The 27,221-nt window shown below is 40.0% G+C and overlaps 1 protein-coding gene across 5 annotated transcripts in view; it reads right to left on the minus strand.

The window, feature by feature from the left end:
* The window catches only part of plekha5 (pleckstrin homology domain containing, family A member 5), a 347,863-nt gene that overhangs the window by 31,485 nt on the left and 289,157 nt on the right, over window positions 1–27,221 (minus strand). Inside the window, exons 13-23 of one of the 5 annotated variants that reach the window (XM_078235323.1) lie at window positions 23,882–24,001; window positions 22,580–22,633; window positions 20,440–20,520; window positions 17,465–17,530; window positions 11,414–11,494; window positions 10,714–10,863; window positions 9,969–10,070; window positions 9,263–9,377; window positions 5,428–5,480; window positions 4,670–4,858; window positions 2,980–3,100 (exon numbers count right to left, since the gene is read on the minus strand). In XM_078235323.1, the coding sequence (XP_078091449.1) occupies window positions 2,980–3,100; window positions 4,670–4,858; window positions 5,428–5,480; window positions 9,263–9,377; window positions 9,969–10,070; window positions 10,714–10,863; window positions 11,414–11,494; window positions 17,465–17,530; window positions 20,440–20,520; window positions 22,580–22,633; window positions 23,882–24,001 (1,132 nt within the window). Of the gene's footprint in view, window positions 1–2,979; window positions 3,101–4,669; window positions 4,859–5,427; window positions 5,481–9,262; window positions 9,378–9,968; window positions 10,071–10,713; window positions 10,864–11,413; window positions 11,495–17,464; window positions 17,531–20,439; window positions 20,570–22,579; window positions 22,634–23,881; window positions 24,002–27,221 lie in introns of those variants that run through there. The other 4 variants (XM_078235325.1, XR_013500156.1, XM_078235326.1 and 1 more) reach the window with 4 other exon arrangements.

Below are 27,221 nucleotides of genomic sequence, written 5' to 3' on the forward strand. Positions count from 1 at the left end.
GGTTAGCACTGCTGCTTCACAGCTCCAGGGACCTGGGTTCGAATCCCGGCTCGGGTCACTGTCTGTGTGGAGTTTGCACATTCTCCCTGTGTCTGCGTGGGTTTCCTCCGGGTGCTCCGGTTTCCTCCCACAGTCCAAAGATGTGCGGGTTAGGTTGATTGGCCATTCTAAATTGCCCCTTAGTGTCCCGGATGCATAGGTTAGAGGGATTAGTGGGTAAATATGTAGGGATATGGGGATAGGGCCTGGGTGGGATTGTGGTTGGTGCAGACTCGATGGGCCGAATGGCCTCTTTCTGCGCTGTAGGATTCTATGAACTCATCTCCTGACTCCCCAAGGCTGTTCACCAACTACAAGGCACAAGTCAGGAGTGTGATTGAATATTCTCTACTTGCTTGAATGAGTGCAGCTCCAACACCATCCAAAAGAAAGCTGCCTGCATGATTGGACAACTCATCCATCCACCTCCTAAACATTGACACCATTAGCCCAACATAGTTGCACTGTGACCCATTTACAAGACGCATAGCAGTAACTTGACAGGAATCCTTTGACAGCCCCTTTCAAACTCGTGACCTCTACCACCCAGGACCCAAACATAGAGGCTACTTCCTACAGGTCCTCCTCCAGTTTGCACACCATCCTGACTTGGAACTCTATTGCCATTCCTTTACCATCGCTGCATCAAAAACTGTAATTTCCTTTCCACCAGCACTGTGGGTGTACCTACACTACATGGACTGCAGCGCTTCAAGGGCAATTCAAGATGGGCAATAAATGCTGGCCTTGCTAGCAATACTCACATCTGATGAACAAATACAAAATAAAATAAGGTGAAGTCCAAAACATGCTAATGAAGGCTGAAGAGTTCAGGGTACAAGTCTATCTTATTTATTATTACACAGTCACAGACACCTGCAGAAACCCCAGGAAACCCTGTTATCAGTTGAGAGGTGATATTTCACAGGACAGAAGGGACCTTGGTTTGAATCAGCAGAGAGCTATCTCCTTGGTAACTAAGAATTAAACTGCACAGTTTTGTCTCATTTGCATAATTCAATTACAGGATGAGAACTGCGTGGCAAAAAACCCCACAAAATGTGTCATTTTGGATCCATTATTAGATAGGAAATTCAACTTAAATAAATTACAAGTCTGATTGTTTAGACTCAGATTGTTCCCTCTTCTCCATCGGACTATCCTCACTAAAGGTACAAAGCCTACTTCCATATTGTTTTCTTGTCAGGAATTGCATTTATCTTTTTGACTTTACTGTTACTGAACCACCACCCAATGAGGATTTAGTAACAGTTCCATTTCCCCACATTTCTAATATATAATCCTCATTAGTTAGGAGGACAGAACAGTTGGTCTTTAGGCATCAGTTCTGCTTCCTTACTTGACGCTGGGGCATTTCACATTGTGCAAGAAGGAACTCCATATGCAGGTTCTATCTTCCATCCCACAGGCGACATGATCATACCAGGAAAAAAAGATCAAGTGCAAATATCACATACGACTAAGACTAGAGTAAAGGAAAGTGGAATAGCTGTTTATAAGGACTTCAGAAAGCATTTGATAAAGTTCTTCACAAGAGACTGTTAACTAAAATTGACATCCAAGTTATTGACCCGGTTAGGTTAGGAAAATGGCAGGAGACGGAGTTGGAATAATGGGCAAGTGCCCTCATTGACAGAATGTGATTAGTGGTGGCCTGCAAAAATCTGTGTTGGGCCTCAACTATTCATTGTATTTTTCATTACTTAGACAATGGGATAGAAGACACAAATCCAAATTTATCGATGACACAAATATACTGTCAGCATAGACTGAAACATTAAATTACAAGTAAATGTTAACAAATTAATGGAATGAGCAAAACTGTGGAGAATGGATTTCAATGTGAACAATTGGGGCCCTAAAAGGATAGAACAGGGTGCTTTATGAAAGGTGAAAAGCTAGAAACTGTGGAGGCATTGGGAGTCCAAGTACATAGATTATTAAAATGTGATGAAATAGTGTAGGAAATAATCAAAAAATGAATGAACTACTGCTCTTTATATCTGGAGGAGTAAAATACAACAAGGGTTAGAAGTCATACTTCAGTTTTACAAAGTCCCCACTAGACCACACCTGGGGTACAATGAGCAGTTCTGGCCACTACGTCTCAGAAGGGATATAGTAACCTTGGTGGGACTGCAACTTAGGTTTTCCTGAATTATACATAGTTTGCAGGGGTTAAAGTACTGACAGGTTACACAAACCAGAGTTTGTTCCACAAACCAGAACCCTGGCACTTAGAAGGTTAAGGAATAATTTGATCAATGTTTGCATGGTATTAAAGGGAACAGATAGGGTAGACCGAGGAAAGAAAAATCTCTTGTTTGGGGAGTCAAGAACTAAGGGGCATAGTTTAGAAATTAAGAGCCTGATCTTTCAGGACTGAAGTTAGGAAACAATTCTACACAAGGTATGGTAAATGTTTGGAGCCATTTTCTGCAACAGCAGTTGATGAAAGATCATTTGTAAATTTTAAATCTGATATATATATAGATTTTTGCTTTCCAAAGGTATTAAGAGATATGGGACAAAGGTGGATTATATGGAGTTAGGTCGCAGATCAGCCCTGATCTCATTGAAAGGCGGAACAGGCTCAAAAAGTTAAAAGGCTTACTCTTGTTCCCATGCTCCTATTTCAGCCTATTGCCTTGACATCTGTTTGGATTGAACAATAGAAGAAGATTACAGTGAAATTGTCTTGCAAACCAGCTGTGTGAAAGCAGATCTACATTTGACATTGGTCCTAACAATGTTAACATTTAACTGGTTCAAGTCTGAGTTATCTGTTTATAAAGAATATAGTAAGCCATCTTCAAACATGTTAGTTGTAGACTGGCTACGCGCAATTTGAATATGATCAAGGACATGTAATCAGGTTAAGTATGATCTAGACACATGAATCCCATTCTCTACAACTACCTTTAGATGTGACACCTTCTTTGTCAGGCACCATTTCTGATTTGTCATCCACATTTGATTCATCAACCTCTGTGACAGTAGTCAGTTCTGGTTCACTCTTGTACAGTCGATAATCAGGACTCTGTAGTTGTAAAGTATTTTCTGTTTAGTAGATTATTCGTGTAACAATTTTTTAAGCTCTCAAGACTCAGTTAAACTTTAATCGGGTCAATTTTTAAAAAAATCCTGATTATTAGCCCAACAGTAGAAAAATGGAAAATTGTACATATTTCCTTTCATTTAGGTGGCAATGTTTGATACAATAATCAAACATTTAAATAACTTCCCTTACATACAAAATATGTGTACAAACACAAGTATAAACAGAACCATCAATTCTTTCATGCTGCTTTTATCTGATCTTAAATAAAATAGAACTACTTGAAAGGTATACAGATACTTATTCTGAATTTAGGATTGCTGCAAACATTTTAATTGGCTGTGAATACTGACAAAAGTATCTTCTTTTTAAATTAAGGAACATTTGAAAGGTAGTAAAAGTCTCATATTAATAAAAAACGAGTTTGAAAGCGAGTTAAGTCACTTGATCATAGAATGGGCTGTTAGCAGTGTGAATGCTTGGGCTGCTGTTATATTACCCTTTTGGTGTCACTGCAAATCAGTTTTCCTTGCGCATCAATGCTGAAAGGCAAATAACTCTGGCTGAGTCTTTAAAAGCCGTAGGGTCAAGTCTTGTACTGACTTTCAAGAGCACTACCGCCTCGAAGTCCATGAACCCCTCCTTTAGGAGGCTTATAGGATTGGACTTTGCAAAGCCACATTTTTACTAATCGGCTCACTGGGTCTCCTAGAACTTTACCTTTACATGCTGCTGCCTCCAATAACACGGAAACATTAGCAGGGAAGCTGCATTCTGCACACTTAACCAGGCATTTGCGCAACTTACGTGTTGCTGAATTTAAAATTATGCATAGTCTACAATTTAAACTGGGCTCAGCAGCTACACAGTCCAGACATATTGGTGATCAAGAGATAGCTGGCATTGTTAATTGTAGTATAACAGCAGTTTTAATACTCATCCCACTAATGGATTTCATTTTTAAAGTAGCATGTTAAAGTTAGAACTCATTAATGAGCTGTCCTGCTGTGAAGCAATTGAAAGCCAATGGATATTGCATCTAAACTACTGCAAAAATGTACTACACCCTTGATTAAGCAAATTCATTACTTTAAAAAAAACTAAAGTCCATAACTCTGTTTAGTTTATTGCCAATTCAGAAATCTTCAGCCAACACTTTAATGTTTCTGTTTGTGTGACACATGAATGAAAAGAGATTCAGTAAGATTTCTCTTAATGATTGCTGTTGCTGGGACAAGCCGCTTGGCGTGAGACTATCCAAACAGTTGCCTGAAGATGTTTCGAGACTGAAAACATTATAAACAAAGTTTACGGGTGGAATTCCATTTTAGGTTTAATTTAAATACTGATCCATTAGGCTACAATTAGGCAAGACAGCTCATTTGCATTATTCATGAACGGTAATCAAAAAATGAATCAATGACAAAAATAAAAATAAAACCACTAAATAAAAAGAGGAAGCGAAATAATCACGTGACATAAAACAATGAGAAGGGAAAGGTGGGTGGAGCAGGTTTAACAGGCAAACAGTGGCAATAAGCAGCCACTTACAGGATCTGCTCCATTCTTTGGATCTTCTGGTTCAAAGTGGATCTTCATTTCGTCTGGTTGATGCACCAGGTTTCTGGCAGAACTAGGCCAAAGGATGCTTTCACTGGGATGAGGGGGAACTGTGGGAGCCCTCTCTGTCAAGTCATATGACTGGGGAAGAGGAGGGCGAGGAGGGGCTGTTTCATCTTCCTAAAGAGTCCATATAATAAATGCACTGCACAGTTTGAGATATGCCAAGTATTCTTCCAAAATTTATGTACACAAATCAACTCATGATCATGCGCAATCACTTTAATTCCAAAAATATATGAAAGCAGATAATGCATTACAATCCATTCCTCAACTCAAAGTCATCTAATTCAAATGACTAGATAATTACTAGATAACGGTTTTGGCATTGACATTTTAGTTAAGTTGGTTAATTTGAATTTCTAAATAATTCAGCATTTTGTGTCAAAATGACTTTGAATAATCAGAAATAAAGTGTACTAACTACAAAAAGATGGATGAGCGATGACTTTTTAAAAAAATTAATTCTTTTCCATCGTCAAAACCTAGCACTAAAAGTAAATTCTCCCTACCTAGTAAAGCAATTACCAAATTAAGGTAAGTTTCTAATCTATACACTGAAATGTCAGAAATTAACATGACATTGTCTAAACTTGTATTCAGCTTCAGATTATATCCAAAAAATTAACCTAAGATTTTTCTTCCCACAAAAAGAAGTTGTATGCCAGTGGCTGGGAACCATTGCTTACCTCTTGCCTACACCTTAACGTAGAAACAGATCCAGACTGTGACCCGACAGTACCTAAGAACAGAAACAAAACTTAAAATTAGATGTTTTGTGGCAAGAGAATTTTGAATCAAATCCTCATAAAATGTGCTAGCAGAAACTCAGCTTTATTTTTGGATTCTATATGATGCACTGCTATTGTGGAAAATTGTGTTTTCCAAATGTTACTTAAATAATAATGTCCAAAGAGTCCCCCACCCCACCCCTCCCGACTTCCATATAATTAGATATAAAGGATAGAGAAGAGAAAGCATTATTGATTTTCCTCTTTATTTTCCATACAACGTAATGACAAGAATGATCTTCAATGTGAGCCAGGTTCAGAGAGGCTTAAGATATAGTCAGCAGAAATAACTAAATTGCACAGATAAAATGATCCTGCAAGATTGCTGCAAAAAAAGTCAGGAGAGCCAGCAGAATTCAATGAGACCTAATATAGGTGAACAGACTGACATATGGGCAAAAAAGCTTCTTCATTGAAGGGGAGAGGTGGGTGGGGAAAAAAAAAATTTCTAACATCTGCCAAGCAAGGTAGCAGAATCAAATGCATCAGAATTGTAGTTGAGTAGAAGGATAAGTGAATTATGAGTGGGCTTTGGTGGACTAAATAGCCAGTATTACTTTAGGAGCTGCTTTATATAATTATGCAGTTGGGGAAGGTGCTGCAGAAATCTATTTTGCTTCAAATAGAGTAATTTATAAGAAACACAAACTTGAGGACCAGACTGGAAAAATAAGCCACTGTCCTCAAACAAAGTAGCAGGGGTTCTCTCTAATATGCAAATCATTTGCTGCTTTAGGATTCCTTTGTTGTGGAGCAATTTTTCTAATGACAGTGGACCCAGCAGTAGCAGCAGACTAATGCACTCCCACCAACTGCTCCACTCCCAGTAACAAAAACCTCACCCAGTTTTAATCCAGCTGCAGCTGATTTCAAATTGTAGGCAATGGAGAACAGGGTGTAACAGAAAAAAGACTTAAAAATCAGCCATAATTAAAGCTAGAAGCTGGTATAGGGGAAGAAAGCTGCAATGTAAGTATAACAGATCTGCCACAGCATAGAGTTAATAGGAAGGTACTGGTTGAAGTTGGGGAACAAAATGTATACTCGTGGACAGCAGCAAAAAATGGACCAAATATTCAGTGGGTAAATTTCCAATTTATTTTCAAAACGTCTACGCTAAGGTACTACATTTAGTATGGCTTGTGATTAAGGTCAGATCATAGGGAATCAGCAAAAAAGTAGCAGAATGGATGGTAAGTTGGTTACAAAGCAAGAGTGCAGGGGATTCAAGGTAGTTACTTTGATTAGCAAAGGATGGGAAGCTTTTGTGCTGGATCACTTGTTCACAATTTACATGAACAATTTGGACTTGGGAATCAGAGACACTATTTTAAGGTCTGGATGATACCAATTTGGAGGATGTGCAACTAGCATGAGGAGGTCCGCAACAAGAATTTAGTAAACTTGAAGGATAAAAAAGCCTAAGACTTCCCTTTTAAAGGGACAGAATTAAAAAGCAGATAAGTTATGTTAAACGTCTGTCAGTCAACCTTTCAAGTACTGGAATAGATTGGATCTTCAATTTATAAAAAAGACAACATTTTCATTTATGTAGCAATTATTTACATAGATTTTAAAGAAGAATGGAGTCACTAAAGGTTGAACAGTCTGAGCCCCTGGAAGAGATAGTCGAGGATAACTTGATCAAGGTCTTCAAGATTATGGAAGGGTTTGATAGACATAGGGAAAAGCTTCCAATTGTGAGGACGTCGAGAAGTAGGGGCCACATTTATAAGATAGTTACAAATAAATCTAATAGGAATACTAGGAGGAACTTCATTGCCCAGTGTGTGACTGGAAAGTGGAACTTGCTACCACACAGTAGTTGTGACGAACAGCAAGGATGCATTTAAGGGGAAACTAGATAACCGCATGAGGGAGAAAGAAATAAAATGATACGTTGATGGGATTAGGTTAAGAATGGGAGGAGGATCTTTAGTATAAATAGTAGAATGGATCTGTTGGGTGAATGGCCTGTTTCTGCGCAGAAATATTTGTTTTGCAATGCTGACCCATTTCATTGTTTGGAATGGGTGGCAGGGAGAGCATTTTTTCAGAGTGTACATAGTAAACTGTTTCCTACTTATCATGAAAGCAGATTGATAATTATGCTGATCATTTGAACCCAAGTCATCAAGAGGACAGGGGAGGCGATGGTCTAATGGTATTATCACTAGACTATTAATCCAGAAACTCAGCTAATGTTCTGGGGACCTGGGTGTGAATCCCATCATGGCAGATGTTGGCATCTGAATTCAATAAAAATATCTGGAATTAAGAATCTACTGATGACCATGAAACCATTGTCGATTGCCATAAGAACCCATTTGGTTCAATGTCCTTTAGGGAAGGAAATCTGCCGTCCTTACCTGCTCTGGCTTACATGTGACTCCAGAGCCACAACAATATGGCTGACTCTCAACTACCCTCTCAAGGGCAACTAGGGATGGGCAATAAATGCTAGCCAGCTAGCAACACCATGTCCCACAAATGAATAAATAAACTGGAAAGGAACTGTTAACTGAGAAAACATTAATTTTAGTTCATCAATTCAAAGCAAACTCAAATGCTCTTCGTAATGTAACTAACAATCTGGCTGCAGTTTTCATAGATATTTTAAAACACAAAGATTTGCTGTGGGGTGGGGGGGGGGGGGGGGGTGTGGTTGTGGGGAAGAAAATACAATGAACCCCACCAGTTAATTATACTGGAAACCACGATTGCTCCTGTTCTATTGTTGAAGTTTTGCACAAAAACACCTTTGACCACAAGTCCATCAGGCGGTGGTCTGCATGTAACATCTTTGAGGTGCTGAGAGAAAAGGGGATGGTAAATCCTGCCAGGTGCTTCTCTGAGCAGACTGTCAAAAGTCATTTGGCAGAATGCCTCATTGCCAGATCTTTCTAACAAGCACCAAGATGTCACTTGGCTGGTGGTAAGAAAGGCCCTTCCTGTCAGATCCTTCCTACCTGCCTGGAGTCCCACTCCCTCTGCACTTTCCCCTCGAGATGGCTATGATGGGCAAGAGACCTCTTGTTCACCTCTTTCTGCAATGTGTCTTTGCGAAGCACTCCTGGAAAAGGTGCAGTGGCTTTTGTCATGGTTCATTCTGAGCAACTCTGTGACGCAGGACTCTTGTGCTCTATGGGCTGTTCCTAGGGATGCACACCGAGACAACTGGTTGGTGGATCAACAACTCAGTGAAAGATGCTCTTTGGTCTGCCAGTGCAAAGAGTTGCCCTCAACCAAGTGCTGCAGACTGGCATGTATGTTCTAGGTGCTGAGGAATACACTATAAAGCTTGGGACAGTTGCTGTAAAGGTGCAATAAGGAAATGCCACTCTTGAAGGCCTTTCAGCCATAGTAGAACCCCTTGGGCTGATTGCTTAACACTGAACATGAACACAAAATTATTGCAACTGCATTAAGGCACCACAGAGAGGAACACAGTGAATAAAGGAAAATTGAATTTGATTGCACTTTTGTAATTTGTCATTCTGAAATGTTTTGCCCTTGGGTTGTATGCTTGACCTGGAATGTATAATGAAAACGGCAGAAGAATTAAACTTGTATAGAGGCACTTAAGGGTGGAACATACTGTATGGAGACAAGCTGAATGTAATTTTCATGTTGAAAATGTTTTTAATTGTTGTTACAAATTTTATGAATGAAGCATATTTTTAGAAAAAAAACTTGGAGATATCTTTCCTAAAATAAAGTTAGCTTCGTTTACCAATGTTAACAGGAGTCCTTCTTTGCTGTTTGCTTTTGGTGAGCCCTTCCATAACATCATCAATTCTCCAGAGCTCCTTTTGAATCTGTGGGCGTTGCTGACCAATTAACTCCACCTTGAGAGAAAAATAAAGGTTGTTCTGACAAGTCCTGGCATGCATCACATTAAGGGGGAAACAAACAATCTTACACATTGTCTTCCAATTGTGTGTCAGACAGTAGTGTCTGGTTGGCTGCATCACATGCAAGCAAATATGAAATAAGGGCAGCAGTGGGCCATTCTGCCCCTCAAGGCTGCTCCACCATTCAATAAAATCATGGTTGATCCATTTATGTTTTGAGTTTCACATTCCCATCTATAGCCTCAGATTCCTTTGCTTCGCAAGAATCTTTCTACCTCCGCCTTAAAAGTATTCACAACTCTGCTTCCACCGCCTTCCGAGGCAGAGAGCTCCAAATGCTCTGAGAGAGAAAAAATAATCTCTGTCCTATCGGAGCATTTTAAATCAGTGCCCTATGGTTCTGGACCCACCCACAAGAGGAATAATACAATAGATCTGTCAAAATGGATAGAATAAAAGGAAATTGTGGAAAACATTATATGTCCATCATTATAATACACTGGGTATATATTGATGGGAAAGTGTTAATTTATTAGTATAAACATGCCCAGACATCAAGTCCATCTATTAAAATGCAGCCAGTACCTGAACTTCATCACATCTGTCTAGTTGTTCTTGTAAATGGTTTCTTGCCAGAGTTACTTCATACTCTAATTTATCATACTCTTTCCATGTCTTTTCCAGTTCCTAAATCACAAGACAACATAGTTTAAATAGTTTGTTGTTACAGACTTCACATGCTGTAGACCAGGCTGAAGCGGCAATTTGTACCAAGGCCACTGCTTCCTGGTACTGAGATTAGCCCAGTAAGAAGTCTCACAACACCAGCTTAAAGTCCAACAGGTTTATTTGGTAGCAAAAGCTTTTGCTACCAAATAAACCTGTTGGACTTTAACCTGGTGTTGAGAGACCTCTTGCTGTGTTTACTCCAGTCCAACGCCGGCATCTCCACATCATGACTGAGATTAGCCACCAGGTGGGGTGCAAGAGCTGACTGTGACAACTTCCTCAGTCTCTCTTCTTAACCTCCCCTCCCTTTCTTTGGGAATAGGATATCATGTTCAGTGACTTACAGTCAATGACATAGCGGGATGAGGAGTTTGTGTCAGCTTTAGTTTGCGTCAGGCAGCTCGTGGAGCAGCACACTGGTGTGCAAATTTTACATAAAATCAGAAAAAAGTTGCCCTCAAGTGTTGACCCTATTCCATGCAAAAGAAATGTTCACCAACAATTTATGTGGGAGTTCAAGATGTGGAAGAACATTGGATTAAGCAGACCTGGCCTTCAGACCACAATAGCAAGAATTAAGGGCACAATGGTTGCAACTTACTGCAGTGGCTCTTGATACCTCCCGGCAAGTGCTGAGCAATCCGTTTTGTAAGACATCTCTCTGTGAGGCTACACTTTGCACTATAGTAGCGTTTTCCGCGTTCATTTCAATCTCCTGACTTGCAGCCAGTAATGCCTGTTCAAGTGTATGCTACAAAAGACAAAGCAGTACATAGTATTTCTTGAATCCAATATATACTGGATATATGGCAGTGATGGGCCACCTAGGCTAGTGAGTGGGTCACATGAGTGTCCCTCCTTCACCTCAGTGTGGACCGCAAGATTGAAATTGGGCTTGGTGATTAACCATGACCTACGAAGAAGATTTGAATACATTTAATACGCGGAGGCTATTTCGTAACAAGTCACAAAAAGTGTTCATTCATCTATTAATTCAAAAAAGGTAAGAACAAAATAAATATTTACACGTTGAGCTCAGAGAAAGCGCACAGCTCTCTCCGTCAATACTCCGTGCGTATCACTTCAGTTATACCAGTAGAAAGAAAACTACAGGGACAGAAGTCAGTGGAATGTGGCAACCCTGAGTGTGGACATTGGGTCAACAAAATGTCTCGTGGGCCACACTCAGGACCCAGATGGGCCGTGTGTGTGTGACCCCCCACCCCCCCGGTCGCAGGTTGCCCACCATTGATATATACAGATTCTGTTGAAATTGAAGTAATTTAATCATAATTTCTCACTTTCTCCTTGTGCAGCTGTTGCAGTTTCTCCTCTTGCTCCTGAACAACCTTATCCTGTTCGCATAGCTGGCTCAGTTTACCCTAAAATGTAAATGACAAAGATGGACCAAATGAAGGGAAAACACTCTTCTGAAGCAGCATTGACTTTAATCATTAATCATTTCTTTAGGCTCAGCAGATGCTGAGCGCATACATCAAGAAAAATGTCACCATAAGCATTTATTTCTAGTAAGTTTCCAGAACAACTCTCAATCAAAGCAAGCCAGCATTCCTTACTTAGGAAGGTAGTAAGCTCACATTTTAAGCAAAGACAATGCAAAGCAAAACCCAGTTCGCAAACCCTCTCCTTTGGTTTATGGAACAGTTATGATGTGGAGATGCCGGCGTTGGACTGGGGTGAACACGGTAAGAAGTCTCACAACACCAGGTTAAAGTCCAACAGGTTTATTTGGTAGCAAATAAGGTAGCAAATTTGGTATTTGCTACCAAATAAACCTGTTGGACTTTAACCTGGTGTTGTGAGACTTCTTATGGAACAGTGCCAGATATACTCTGATTAACAAACCAATTGAAGAACATAAAGTTTAAAATGCTTTAGCAGGTGAACACTTTGCTTGGGGGTGGGTGATTAATTTGACACGATTGTAGACTATATGTACTTCTGGTTTAACTGGGGTGGGCGAACAACCAGCCTACAAGAGATGGGACAGAATTTTTATATATCAATGAAAATGCATGCCTCTGATTTTAGCAGCTATTTGGATTTAATGGCTGTGGGTTGGGTTTTGTAGGGCTCAGGAAACCCAGCAGCTAAGAATAGGCCCCAAACCATCAGATTCAGCAAATTAGTTGTTTTTCAGCACTGCTTGTGAAACAGGAGGAGGAGTGCTGCCCTCTGGCACCCCAAGGAAAACGACCGCAGCCTTCCCCTCTTCCTAGTGATCTATCAATCTCTCCCACCCTGTGATCTATTGATCTCTCTCTCCTGAGATCGATCTCTTCCTTCCTCGCCTCTGAACCACCCTTCTTTCTGCAACATGGCTGCAACCATCTAACAGAGGCTTTCCCACCCAACAGCAGTCCAGACTCTCAAACTGATTGGCTGCAAGGGAGCGATGGAAAAAAATCATGAAGGAGGTCCTGCTGCTAAATTTAGCAAGGCCTTCAAGTTTCCATATTTCCAGCCACTGGCATTTGCCACCATCCTTTTCCATAATGTTTCTGTGAAAGTAACAGTTGTTTTCTGGGGCCATGCTTCTGGAGGAAAACAAAGAGGTTTATCTTTCTTCAACTGTTTCTTCACCACTCCAAATCCGATCCTTCTGTAGAACTCCCACTCTTTAGGTAACTCTTCCTATATTCTCTTGTCGCATCTATTTTTCTTTATGACTCATTCACGGATTTGTCTTCCTCATTCTTAGCACCATAACCTCTCGTTTGTATGTTTTCCTTGATTGTATCATTATGCTCAAATTCCCGATACCCTTTCCTTAACTAAACCATGTTTATTTCGTTTAAGGTTAAGCTGCAGGTAACGGAGATGTAAATTTCCACTTAAACTGCAATGGAAATGAGCCACCCCAGAAAAAAAAACCAGATTTAGGAAGAATGGGCATGTCACATGCACACAGCAGTAGGAAGATCCTAGCACAGGAAACAAAGCAAAGGCAAGCTTAAGACTGCTATTCATTAAGTTAATACAGACAATTTTCAGGCTTATACTGGGTAATTCATTAATTTCATTTTATATAGAACTGAAAAAAGCATTAATGAGTCTTTAATTGCCTGTGTCTGCTTTATTGCACATTGGACCATGGGTAGCACATTAGGCTGTTTCAAATCTACTAAAGCTTGCCCATTGTTTGGTGGCTCCTTTACAGGAACATAGGAACACCAGCAGGTCATTCAGCTCATCGAGCCTGTTCTGCCACTCAATGTAATCTGTGGCTAGTCTGCGACCTGATTCCATTTATCTGCCTTTGTTTCATATCTCTTAACTCTTGTGGCTAACAAAGATCTGTCAATTTGGTTTCAAAATTATCAATTGATCAAAGGGAGTTCCAAACTTCTGTCCCTTGTGTGAGGAAAAGGGCGGCATGGTGGCACAGTGGTTAGCACTGCTGCCTCATAGTGCCAGGGACCCAGGTTAATTCTTTCTTGGGTGATTGTGCAGACTCCACACAGACATTCTCCCTGTGTCTGCGTGGGTCTCCTTCAGTTGCTCCAGTTTCCTCCCACAGTCCAAAGATGTGCAGGTTAGGTGGATTGGCTATGCTAAATTGTCCCATAGTGTCCCAAAATGAGTTGGTTAGAGGGATTAGCAGGTCAAATATGTGGGGTTACGGGGATAGGGCATGGGGGTGGGACTGAGTAAGATGCTCTGTCAGAGAGCAGGTGCAGACTCCTTCTACACTGCAGGGAATCTATGATGATTCTATGATTCTAATTTCACTCTGGAAAGGTCAGACTTTAATTTTTAGACTATGCGCCCAACTAGAGTTGCCATCTGTGATTAAATATATTTCTGGAAGTTTCATCATATGACTTTCTACCACACTTCAGCCATTAGTCAGCCAACACATCCATCCTTGTGACATACTTCCTTCCAACACCAACTAGCAAGCAAAAAGACCAGTGACCTAAATGGATGATGTCTTTCTCCTCCCAGAAACCCAGAATATTTTTATATCTGGTGAAGAGAAAGGTTCAAATAAAATTATATTTTAAAAATTATTTAATTTCCTGATGATTTTTCTCCAGGGTTGCACAATGTCCTGGAGGGGTGGCCAGGACAGTGGTATTGCTACCCCCCACACCAATATCAATTGCTGACATCGGGGCATAAGGACCCTCCCGATGAGTGTCCTGGTGGACCCCGACATGCTGGTCCTCCCCACTCATCGTGACCCACTCCTTATTCCATTCCTGCATGGCCCCCCCTCTTGCAAATTCCTCTCACCTGCACGACCCCCCCTTGCATAGCACCCGCCCACGAGCCCTTTCCTTTGCACAACCTCCCTTGCGCCCCACCATTCACCCCCTTGCAGAGCTCCTGCTGCCCAAGACCCTTGCAGGGGTTCTCCCCTGCACATAAGCCCCGTCATCTTACATAACCACCCCAACATAGCCCACCTGCACAGTCCACACATGCTTGGCGCTGCCCTGGCACGCATAGGCACAGCCAGGCTGGCACTGCGCCGTGGGCACTGGCCGGCCATGCCCCCCAACCCCTGGGGGCTTCAATGGCCTCTGATCCCCCCCGCCATGGCCATGCTGCCTGGTTCCTGCTACTGCTGATAAGTAGTGATTCTCCCTAGTGTGATGTCTCATTGGTGAGGGTGGAAGCAGCCGTGTGGGACTAGGTAAATGTTTTTAACTTTTGTTATTTTTATGTAAATGGGCTTTGCGTCCTTTCTGGGTGTGAAGTCCTTCTCACCAGCATAACAGGGCCGAGAGGATACGACAGTTCTCACTGACTTCCATTAAAACCCCAAGATGGAAATCACCTGATCCTGGGGATTTGCCACTCTTCTGTGTCTTTATAAGACCATAAGACATAGGAGCAGAATTAGGCCACTCAGCCCATCAAGTCTGCTCCACCATTCAATCATGGCTGATTTTCTTCTCATCCCTATTCTCCTGCCTTTTCCCCATAACCCCTGATCCCCTTATTAATCAAGGACCTATCTATCTCTGTCTTAAAGACACTCAATGACCTGGCCTCCACAGCCTTCTGAGGCAAAGAGTTCCACAGAATCACCACTTTCTGGCTGAAGAAATTCCTCCTCATCTGTTTTAAAGGATTGTCCCTTTATCCTGAGGTTATACCCTGGTTCTAGTTTTTCCTACTAGAGGAAATATCCTCTTCACATCCACTCTATCCAGGCCTCACAGTATCCTGTAAGTTTCAATAAAATCCCCCCTCATCCTTCTCAACTCCAATGAGTACAGACCCAGAGTCCTCAACCGTTCCTCATACGACAAGCTCTTCATTCCAGGAATCATTTTTGTGAACCCCTCTGGACCCTTTCCAAGGCCAGCACATCCTTCCTTAGATATGGGGCCTAAAACTGCTCACAATAGTCCAAATGGGATCTGACCAGAGCCTTATACAGCCTTAGAAGTACATCCCTGCTCTTGTATTCTAGCCCTCTCGACATGAATGCTAACATTGCATTTGCCTTCCTAACTGCCGACTGAACCTGCATGTTAACCTTAAGAGAATCTTGAAAAGTGACTCCCAAGTCCCTTTGCGTTTCTGATTTCCTAAGCATTTTCCCATTTAGAAAATAGTCCATGCCTCCATTCCTCCTTCCAAAGTGCATAACCTCACTTTTCCACATTGTATTCCATCTGCCACTTCTTTGCCCACTCTCCTAACCTGTCCAAGTCCTTCTGCAGCCCCCCTGCTTCCTCAATACTACCTGTCCCTCTACATATCTTTGTATCATCTGCAAACTTAGTAACTGTGCCTTCAGTTCCTTCCTCCAAATCGTTAATGTATATTGTGAAAAGTTGTGGTCCCAGCACTGACCCCTGAGGTACACTTGTCATCAACTGGCATCCTGAGAAAGACCCCTTTATCCCCACTCTCTGCCTTTAATTTTTCCATTATCGTTATCTTGCCTATGTTACTTTTGTTGAGTTTCTGTCCTTGATTTTGCTTGTCTGACATGCTGACCTCTTTGGAGACGACAAATACAAATGGCAAGTAATTATTCCTCCATTTCCTTATCATTGACAGCATCACTGTTATAATGCCTCACTGATGTCTCCAGTCTCCTTCGATAATCTGCAAGAAATACCATTTCGCCCTGCAAATACAATAGTTTTGGGGCTCTTTTAGTTCCAACTTATTTATATATCATTGCATGTGGAGCCTTGAGACAAGGCAGAATCTTTACTGTCTTGTGCACACCTTCCATTGGAACAAATTTGCATCATTTTCATGGTTCCTCCCCTCTGCCTTTTTACTGCTCATCTTACTCTTTTTCAATAAATACTGAAAGAATTTACTTTTCTGCTTCATGTTTGCATTCAGGATGAATAAAGAGAATAAGAAGTAGAATGTTTTTTTAAAAGTTGCCATCCAGCCAGATAACATTGGTAACAAGAAGTAGTAGGTGACTAGGTTTGTAATATTGCAATACCATTCAGCTGGAGCAATACAATTTTCATGGTAGCCCAATGACTTCTATGTATTATAAAATCACAGAATCCCTACAATGCAGAAGGATACCATTCGGTCCATTAAGTCTGCACCAACACTGACAGAGCATCCCACCCAGGCCCATCCCTCCGCCCCATCCCTGTAACCCCACTCCTAACCTACATATCTTGGGACACCAAGGGGCAATTTAGCATGACCAGTCCACCTGACCTGCACATCGTTAGGCTGTGGGAGGAAGCTGGAGCACCCAGAAGAAACCCACGCAGACACGGGGAGAACGTGTAAACTCCACACAGACAGTCACTCAAGGCTGGAATCGAACCCGGGTCTCTGGCACTGTGAAGCAGCAGTGTAATCATTGTGCCACCATGCCGCCCTTAAATAACAGTGGTGGTTGCTGTCTTGTCTCTGGAGACCTCACAAAGAGAATATGACATGACACCAATGTCCCAAAGATAGCAGAAGGAATTGATTTCAGCCAGACTTTTCAGTTTTCTGCACAAGTTGGAGGGAAAGAGAGAAGAGTGGATAGAAATAGTGAATTATGAAATTTTTTTGGCAGTCTGTGCTTCACATTTTGAAATTGTTGTTCTCAATCAATTAATTGAGAGCCATCAAATAAACTTGACAGAAATAAAGCACCCAGTATCTATGAGCAATTTTGTACTGTATGAGTTCTATTAGGAAGGTACATGTTAAAAAAAAAATTAGGTTACGCAATAGTTTACACAAAATTGCACCAAGTGTTTAAGCTATCGAAATTTAAGTTAAAAATCTGTAGTATGTCCTTAGAATATATTGTGAAAATTTACCACAACCCATTAACATACCATAATCAGAAACTGAAGTAGCTAAAAAGATTGTAAAATATTATCACCTACATCAATGTCCAGATTTTCACGTCTGTGGCTGTACAAAGTTTCTCGATAATCATCCTGTTGGGCCAACTAGAAAAACATGAATAAGAAAAAGTGATGGTGTTAAAATCTCAATGGATTAACTGAAGAAGGGAAGACCAGCAATCTGGTGCTCCCAGCAGTTAGCCTAACTTGAAGGGAGTTTTGAAGACAGGGCGAGAACACTAATGCTGATTCTTCAATCTATGCTTAGTTCAAACAAGGTTTCCACTGGGATCATGGGATTGGTGAGTTTAGCTTTGGAGTTGAAAGAAAACTCAATTTATTTTTGCCTTGAAATATGAAAGTTCAGATTATCTTTGCTAAGAAAGATATGATGATATTATTCCACAGAAAATAATGTTTTTCAGAGCTAAAGGAATGCTCAGCAGAAGATTATAGAATGCATTCTTAAAAATTTACACATTATACTCAAAATAGATAAAAGAATAACATGCTGAAATTGGGTTCTTTGAAAAATAATGCACAGATGCAAAATGCACTTGTATATTATTCTTTGGCCTGAAATTTGAACGGAATTGCTAATCTGTGTAGTGACAAATTGGAGGCCAACATTCAAAAATCATAAAATCAAAGCAAAATACAGATGTTTGAAATCTGAAATAACTGTAGAAGGTACTAGAAATACTCCGCAGGTCAGGTAGCATCTGTGGAGAGAGAAACAGAGTTAACATTCTTCAGAAGACTCAATGAATTAACTCTGTTTTTCTTTCTACAGATGCTGCCAGCCCCGCTGCGTATCCCCAGCAGTTTGTTATATCTCAAAAATCATAGCAAGACATAACATTTTTATAGATGAGTATCTATAGCCTAAATTTTACGAACCACTTCCTTAACAACAATCTACCTTTTATCACCACATCCCAAATGATGAGGTAAAACTTGGGGTTTGCCAAACCCATGATGGCAACAGTATCGCAAACAGCGTGGTCAAATTTAATGCAAGCTGCTCAACAGAAACGTGATCCATTATGATTTCTTCTTCAAGTCTATAGAGCAGAGAGTGCAGAGTTCCCAGTCCCAAGGTGTACTAAACAGGGTCTTATGGTTAACAATATCATAGCAATGAGTTAGATCGCTTTGCTGTTACAGCAACCAGCAATAAAGTGAAAACTTTTAACATGCTCCAAAGCTATGAAATAATAGCAGTGCTAAATTCAATTGATAAGGTGCTGAGAAAATGCCACAAATTTGTTAACACGTAGTTCACATTTGTAAAAGGTATATAACATGCAGAAAAGATAAAAGACTGGACATTCCATCTGCATCATTTTAATACTATTAGAAAAATCTATTTTTTTATTGGACAACCGTAAACAGTAAATTCAGATTCTAAATGCAGTGTAAAGTACACTTCATGTCTGCAAGTTGCCATTAAAACAGGTAAAGGAAAAAAACAATGCAAATTGGAGATAAAACTATTCTGTGCCAGGCACACAAAATATACTGGTAGCATGTCTTATACCCAATTATTTTGTTTTTGAAGGTTTATGTTGTTGCTGTCGAATGGCCAGCCAACTCCGATAGCACATTTCGTGTAATTGGCACAGGTCAATTTCACCCCCTCAAGTGAACAATTAACTAGGGATGACAGAATATTTACACAATGATCTCACCACAGCTTATATAACTTTGTTGCTTTAAATCAGTCACCTCATTGAAGTATTATTCAAGTAGATATGACTTATACCCATTTTTAAAATCCAAATTGCAGTTAACGTCGAATGCGCTTCCTTTTCATTCCTTTAACTGCATTAAACATAAATCAGTTTTATAGAAGGCTTGTTCAGCTACAAAAGCAGCCGGATTGCTTCCCGTTTCCTATGAAAGAATTGCAGTCTAGTCAACCCTCAGATCTTTTTTTACCTAAAGAAACCTGAGGCTTCCATCTCACTATCCCAGTTTTATTCGAGCTGTTAGTACACTTAGCTTTTAAGGGTGAAACTACACTTGCTTAAAATACAGCCGTATATCAGATTTTGGGTTATTAATCTGCAATACTTAATCCATGCGAGAAAGGCAAGAAACAGGATAGTCTCTCAGCTGGACACAAGTTATAGTCACTTACAATTTCTATTAGGAAGCACATGGAATATTGACATTCTCAGAATAAATGTCCATAGCATCACCAAACATACCTTGGATCTTATCTTAAGCATATATAAATCGAAGAAAGAATGAACACAAACTACATCATTTCTGCTTCTCCTGCTGTCATACACTATATACAATTAAACATGCCATCACAACTGCCATGCAGAAACACTGAGCAATGTTGAAGAAAGACACAGTAGGGAAATATATTTGCGATCAACTTCAGGTTACTTTGTGGAGACACATTTAGGGTATGAGTGGAGGTCGGTGTATGAATAAGCAGCAGTGCTATATTTATACTTCAGTAAAATTTTACAAAATAATTATGCTTTTGTTTATTTGAAAAGCAACTTGAATTTTTTTTAAAAACTCAGAACAAAATGATTTAGAAATATTTGGCAACAGAATTCCAGTCAAGCTTTAGTTGCCTCAGGGTGCAAGACTGGCCCATATTTATATATGTTAGGAACCCATTTCACTAATTCGTTTTGGTTTGATTTGTTACTATAACAAATCGGTGAATTCTTTTTCTCATGTTTTATTTCATTTCCTGCTCCAGATGAGATTAGATTCAGTCTGGAGCTGGTCAGACTTGTTCATATAATTCCAAAACCAGATCTAAAACATATGGGAGCACCTTTAGCAGAAATTGCAGTAAAGCATAACATATCTTGTGGATGGTAAAATAAGCCATGCCAACACTATTCCAGCATGGTTCAAATGCACGGGATGAATGTCATTGAAGTAAATGAGAACTCTAGGGTATGATTTAAGTGTAATAAACTGAAAGCTGCCATACACAGGGCTCTGTGATTAAGCAAAGCAACCAATATCCAAGACCTTACTTGCTTGTATACTTGTGGCCTTGGTGCCGAGTTCTCAATCATAGTGTGAACCGAGGCGATTAAAGGTTCATTTTCTTTCATCTATTTCAAATCAGGAGGAGCATACAGTAAACATCAGTTTACAGCATGGCTGGATTTAAAAGATGAAACAGTGATTATAGCTCCTGCTTTTTAGAGTAGATACCAAAGCCTTTTGCAAGCATTATACACCAAACTGAAAAGGTTACTCTAGGGATATTAGATATATGAAATTGAAAATGAAAATCAGTTTACAAGTCTGATTATAAAATTCTGTGGACAACACTTTAGTAGGAATTAATCAATTGGGTTCAATTTTTTTAGCAAATTTGTAACAACTCAGGCTTTTGTTTATTTTAAAGAAATAATATTTTCGGCATAATACTACGGTGAAATGCTTGAAACTCAGGCAAAATACTTCCTTTTCCTGCAGTAAGAGGTAAAATATGGAATTTCCTAGTTTACCGTTTTTTAAAAATATCTAAGCACTCAAAACCAAAGATTTATTTTATGGAGCTATAACTGATTCAATAATATCATCTCTTACCTCCCACAACAGCCAGAAGTTTATAAACAAACGATTTTTTTCCAGAGAGAAAGAATCATCACAAAATCCTAAATGCTAACAGAAAATGCATGTATACATACTGATGTATCTCAGTCCTTCCAGGGGGAGATTTTACAAGATCTCCTTCTCTATGATGAGACATATTGTTTTTGCTGTTAGACAAAAGCCTCTCTGCAAATTATCTGCTCACAGGCAGCCGATGAAAGTATAATCTCTGGGTATAATGAAGGACTATTACACACCAACATGTATGTACACAAATCTTGGTAACATAGTGTGCTTTAAGTTTTTGCATTGAATTGAAGTTGCAGTCAACATTTAAAGATCAACTACAATGTATGCTGACAAAATAATGTTGCAGTTTAATACGATATTATTTGAAAAGATCAAAATAACAAACCAAAATTAATTCGAGACACCGGGCAGAATCTTGTCACCTTAGTTTTACTACGAATGTCAGGGTGATTTTTGGGTCAACCCAGACATGAGTAGCAGGACTTCTGGTTGGACTTTCCGGAAGACATCGAATTAGAAACCACCTCTGCGATCACTGTCCATTGGCAGGCGAGACGGGATTGCGCTCGTGTGCACAGGATTCAAAAGGCCAATGACAACCTTTACAGTGGCTACACAGAGATTTGTACTGTGGTGATTCGGAGGACTACTTCTGCAGCCCCATGGAGTTGTGGAAGTTTCCAAAAAAACTACCAACAATCTCTTTGCCAAGAGCTTTATCATCAATATCAGCCTCAAAAGCCTGCTCCAGCCATCACAAGCCTTTGCCGATGGCTGACCTCAAGATTGTGTCTTTATAATACGGCATTTAAGTTAGCTGAGGCCTCATTGCCACCCACCTCATCTATAATACCATGTTTCAGATGTTGCATATGACCACTCTACTGTTGGCAAATAGCCACTGAAGACACAAGACTTCTCTCAAATGCCTCCTTAAATACTTTAATTGCCTTCCTGCGCTGCCGAGCTGGCTGCTGACAAGACCTCCAGCCCTTCCCTTGGGAAAGGTAGGAGATGGGAAAGGGTCAGAATACCTGCCCGGCATCTTTTCTCTGAACACTCATCAGCCTCCAAATCCACCTCCAATGGCCTGGGAAAATTCCCCTCATTAAGTGGTCATCAATCTTCAATCATCTAAGCAGCTTCTTAAGCTTCTATTACTCACCTTCTTTTCAAACAAAAATCTCAAATAGGCAGTTTAAAGCAGTATAAGCTGAGCTTCCACAGGAAGTTCTCAGTGGTGTCCAAAAATGGTTTTAATTTGGTGAAATCGTTCCTGTCGAGCAGGTCATCATTACGTTCCAAACTGCTATTATTTGGTTCAATTTACAGGGAATGGGGGCATTGAGAAGAGATGCCAAGTGACAAAGCATCAGAAACCCAGACTGGAAACAACAGCAGATAGTTTCATAATTCTCGCCATTTGGAATGAGGGTTATTTGTTACCAGGCCAGTTGAGGTATTCTTGGTGGCACACAAAAGTAAGCCATGCACTGGGAAACGAAAGATGATGAAAAATGAATTTTCTAGTATTCCCACCTGGTAATCCAAATACACGAGGTTTCTTTGAAGGTGATGAATAAGGATATCATTCTAACAGGCAGCAATAAAGAAGAACAGAGAATGTAAAATAAGAAAGAAGAGAAACAACAGCAGAATATAATCAGTTGAAAAGGAAATACTGCAATTTAAAGAAACGTTCACTGACACAAGGTTGCATCTGTGTCAGTCAATTCATGAAACAGCAGCTCAGTTATAAGTGAAAAAGCAAGTTTAAACACTTGTTTGAAAAGTACATTAATCAGTCTTGATTAAGAAGGAAATGAAAAGGAAGAAATTGCAAGGTTATGGAAAAAAGGCAGGAGATCGGAAATAATTAGTAGCTCCTTCAAAGGCACAGGCATGATGGATTAAATGGACTCCCTCAATGCTGTATGATCTACTCTTTTTTAAGTTAATCCATAGAATCCCTACACAGTGCAGAGTGAGGCCATTTGGCCCATCGAGTCTGCACTGACCACTATCCCACCCAGGACCTACGTATGCGCCCTGCTAATCCCTTGATACTAGGGTCAATTTAGCATGGCAATCCACCTAACCCACACATCTTTGGACAGTGGGAGGAAACCGGAGCACCCGGAGAAAACTCATGCAGACACGGGGAGAGTGTGCAAACTCCACACAGACAGTAACCCAAACCGGGAATCGAACTCGGGTCCCTGGCGCTGAGAGATAGCAGTGCTAACCACTGTGCCACCGTGCTAGTTTTAATATAGTTTTTTGGAAGTTATGGACTACTTAAAGGTGATCAGTATTCTGTTGGGTGAAATGAGCACAAGCAGTACAACAGATTTGGTTGTCTAGTACAATATCACATAAATAAGATATTTCTCTCCCAGATGCAGTTCATAGAACAAGTGCATATACAGTCAGGGACAAAATCAGTTAAGTTCAGCATTTTGGGTTTGAAGTATATTTATACAATTACCCAGATGTAACTTCTATTTTAAAGAAAAAAAACATGCTTAACCATACAAGCATGGAGACCATCACATATAATCTTACTGGTTAGTGCAGGAAGACAATTTCAGCAAAAGCAATCTATTAATTTTTATAAAGTCTGATGAAATCAATACAGGATGGAGCAGTTTTCCATTTTTAGATTCTGCAAAAAGATTAGAAATTCAATCAGACCCAAGAGTTGTCATGAAAGGACAGCCATAGATAAACATTTCAAGTTAAAATAAAAACTTGATGAGCACAACAACTACACAAATCAGTAAATGGATGAACAGACCATAAGACAATGGTGATGGAGTACAAGATCATTTTACAGCTGACCTTGGGATTTGCGTCACTGAGATTCAGCTGCACAAGCTGTGCTGCTGTGTGCTCCCGGATGCTGTTCAGTTCTGCTTGCTGCCGCCTCAGCTTGATAAGCAGCAGTGTCAGCTCCTCTGGCTGCAGGTATGCAGTTTGGGGAGCCAAAAAAAGGGGGAAAACACATTAATTTGTTAAGTGGATTATCTAAAAGCACATGGATCTCTGAAAAGTAGAAGCAGAACTAAATTAACCAAATATTAGCACCAGGCCTCACTGTCAGGATGAAGAGCATTATAGATTAAATTGTCACAACATCTAATCATTTTTTGGCAGGTAGTTGTGTGCCGACAGCGAGAGATATCTGGATACAATTCACAACGAATTGCTTTTCTTTTTAACCCATGTGCAGGTGCAAAACCAGAAAAGAATCAATGTTTATACAAAAGCAAAAAGCTCTTTCAAAACACATGGAGGTGCCTAACTTCTCTGGACACATGCCAGAGCATGTTACATGCAACCCATCAAAAACTGGTCAAGCATAATTCCTCCAGGGGAGTTTCTTTTGAGACTTGACTGCAATAGATCCAGTTAACATTTTTACTGAAAGGCATCTCCGCACAGCTTGAAGTTCTTTTACATTTTGTAACAATATTTGAAGTCGGTGCATTGTTTTCCCAGTGATCAAGTGAATGGTGTCAAAGACGCCACTTTTATTCAGATGACCAGTGGAAGATATTGATTCACTACTTTATTAATACCAAAATCAAATTACCCCAATATTGAAAATTCATTCAAATTTCTTCAAAATGTCTTTCATATTTTTTGACCCACATCATGAAGAATTTAACTTGACTACAATAAATTCTGGATGAGAATTTGTCAGTTCTCGTTAGGGATCACATGCAACTAAAGATCAGGTAGAGGATTTCTTCCTGAAATCAATCAGCCAACACTGCTGCATATTCCATTTCTCGACAGCCATAGGTTATATACTTATAGCTTTAGGGAAAATAGAAATATATAAACAAATCATCACCTACTGTGTTTTGCTCAGGGCTGAAAACGACTTGCCCAGTTATAAATACTTTTCCAGCTTTCCCTGAGTTGAAAGAACAATGCAGCAAACTTGCATTGATGTGTCATCTATCATGACCGGAGAACATTTCGAAGTTCTTTACAGCCAATGAACTATTCATGAAGTGCTGTTGTGATACACGGAAATGTGGTGACATATATGTGCATAGACCAAAGTCCCACCAACATTAGGGAGGAAAAATAAATCAGATAATGTGTTTTAGTGATGTTAGTTGAGGGATAAATATCAGTCAGGACATGCAGACAACTTCCCTGCTCTATTTCAAACAGTGCCAAGGGATCTTTAGTGCTGTACAATGGAGTACAATGAAGGCCTTGGATTATCGTCTCATCTGAAACTCAGTATCCGCGACAGTCCAGCACTTACTCTGTACAGCACTGAAATGTCAACCTAGATTATGTGCTTAAGTCTCTGACGTGGAGCATGAACCCACAACCTTCTGACATTAAACAAGAGGATATTTAGAAGAATGTTGCCAAGGATTGAAAATTGCAGCTATGGGGAAAGACTGAACAGGTTATGGCTGTTTTCCTTTGAACAGAGGAGGCCGAGGGGTGACCTAATAGAGGTGCTCAAAATTATGAGGCGCCTAAACAGAGTAGACAGGAAAGACCCGTTTCCCCTATCTGAGGGGTCAATTACTAGGGGCCATCAATTTAAGGCGATGGGTAGAAGGGTTAGAGATGACGTGAGGAAAAATATTTTCACCTAGAAGTTGGTGGGCACCTGAAATTCACTGCCTGTCAAGGCTGAAGTGCTCAGTGCATTTAAAAAATACCTGGATCTGCACTTGAAGTGCTGTAACCTGCAAGGCTTCAGACCAGATGCTGGAAGGTGGGATTAAAATGAGTGATCAGTTTTTTTTGTTTGGTGCGGACATGATTGGCAGAATTGCTTCTTTTAGCACCGTAACCGCTCTCTGGTTCTAAGGATAAAAACGGAAAAATTTCCCCAGTCAAAATAGGGACTATTCTGTTGTTCCCTTGCAGAATTTTATACGACGGGAACTCAAAGTCAGAATCTAGGCCCAAAAGTTTGCAGCCTGAACAATTTCCCATTTATTGCGAACAGGAAATCATTCAAGCTGAGAATCAGGCATACTCTACAATAGGAGGGGGTTTGCCCATAAGGCGTCCTGTCCTCTGTGTCTGCAGGGCCAATATTAGGTGCAAGTCATAGGAGGATTTTGAGAAGCTCATTAAATGACCTTTGATTGATCAATGTAGCTCTTGTTAAAACAAACCTCTCCAAATCAAGCTTTAAAAAAATGGCCTGAGCATTTCTGCAATTTTTCTAATCACTTCCTTTAATACCAATATGTTCAAATCTCCATTTCCATCCCAGCTTTATGCCAAAGTCTGTTTTTTTTTAGGATTGTATTTCTTTTAATTAACCTTCACAAGTTAAACTTGTGGCAGGTGAAAAGTTAATTTCAGCAGAGCTTAAAACAGAAACTTTGTCCCAGTAACTTCTAAAATAAATTTTCCCAGTAGACTACAAGCAGAGAACGGATACTCATTTGCCACCCAATGCAGCAGCAGAGGTAATTATACACAGCACCGAGCGTATGCAATGTCAATCTGTACTTTTGTTACTATTGAGGTTAGCCAAAATGATACAAATCTATCAAAATCTAGGTTATCCTGACACGATTCAAACTGGGTCACCTCTTATGCATCACTTATTGAAAGCTAAATGTAGAAAGGAATTGTTATCACACTGACAACAACCAAAGCATTGTTTAACCAATTATTTGTCTTATTTTATTGGAGATAAAATATTCCAGCATTCAGGACAAAAGAGTTTGTCAAACTGAAACAATATGAAGATACATGTTAGAGAAGGAAAGATAAATGAATGAAACAATTTTCAAATAGCATGCTTTCAATTTTTAGACTGAACAAAACCAGCAAGAAAACACTGGCCTTGAATTTGTGGTCTGCAGCAAAGCAATGGCGCCCACCCCTTAGCGAATAAAGTTGATCACAAAGATCGAGCAATCTCAATGGTGCAAACTTCTCTTTTCCTGACAGTAGTTTCTATCTAGCACCAAATCCAGGGAGTTCTAGTTATCCAGCAATGATAATGATTAGCAGCCAATTACATTTAAATATTCTCACAGACAGCAAACCAGGGTGAAAAATGTACTGGCGAACCTTCACTTTTTATAAACTTTACAGGGAACAAAATAACTAATTGGAACATACACTTAAAATCTGAAATATCTTTAACTTTAAAGAAAATATAAATCTGCAATTATCA

The sequence above is a fragment of the Mustelus asterias genome, chromosome 19 (assembly GCF_964213995.1).
Source record: "Mustelus asterias chromosome 19, sMusAst1.hap1.1, whole genome shotgun sequence".
Taxonomy (NCBI): Eukaryota; Metazoa; Chordata; class Chondrichthyes; order Carcharhiniformes; family Triakidae; genus Mustelus; species Mustelus asterias.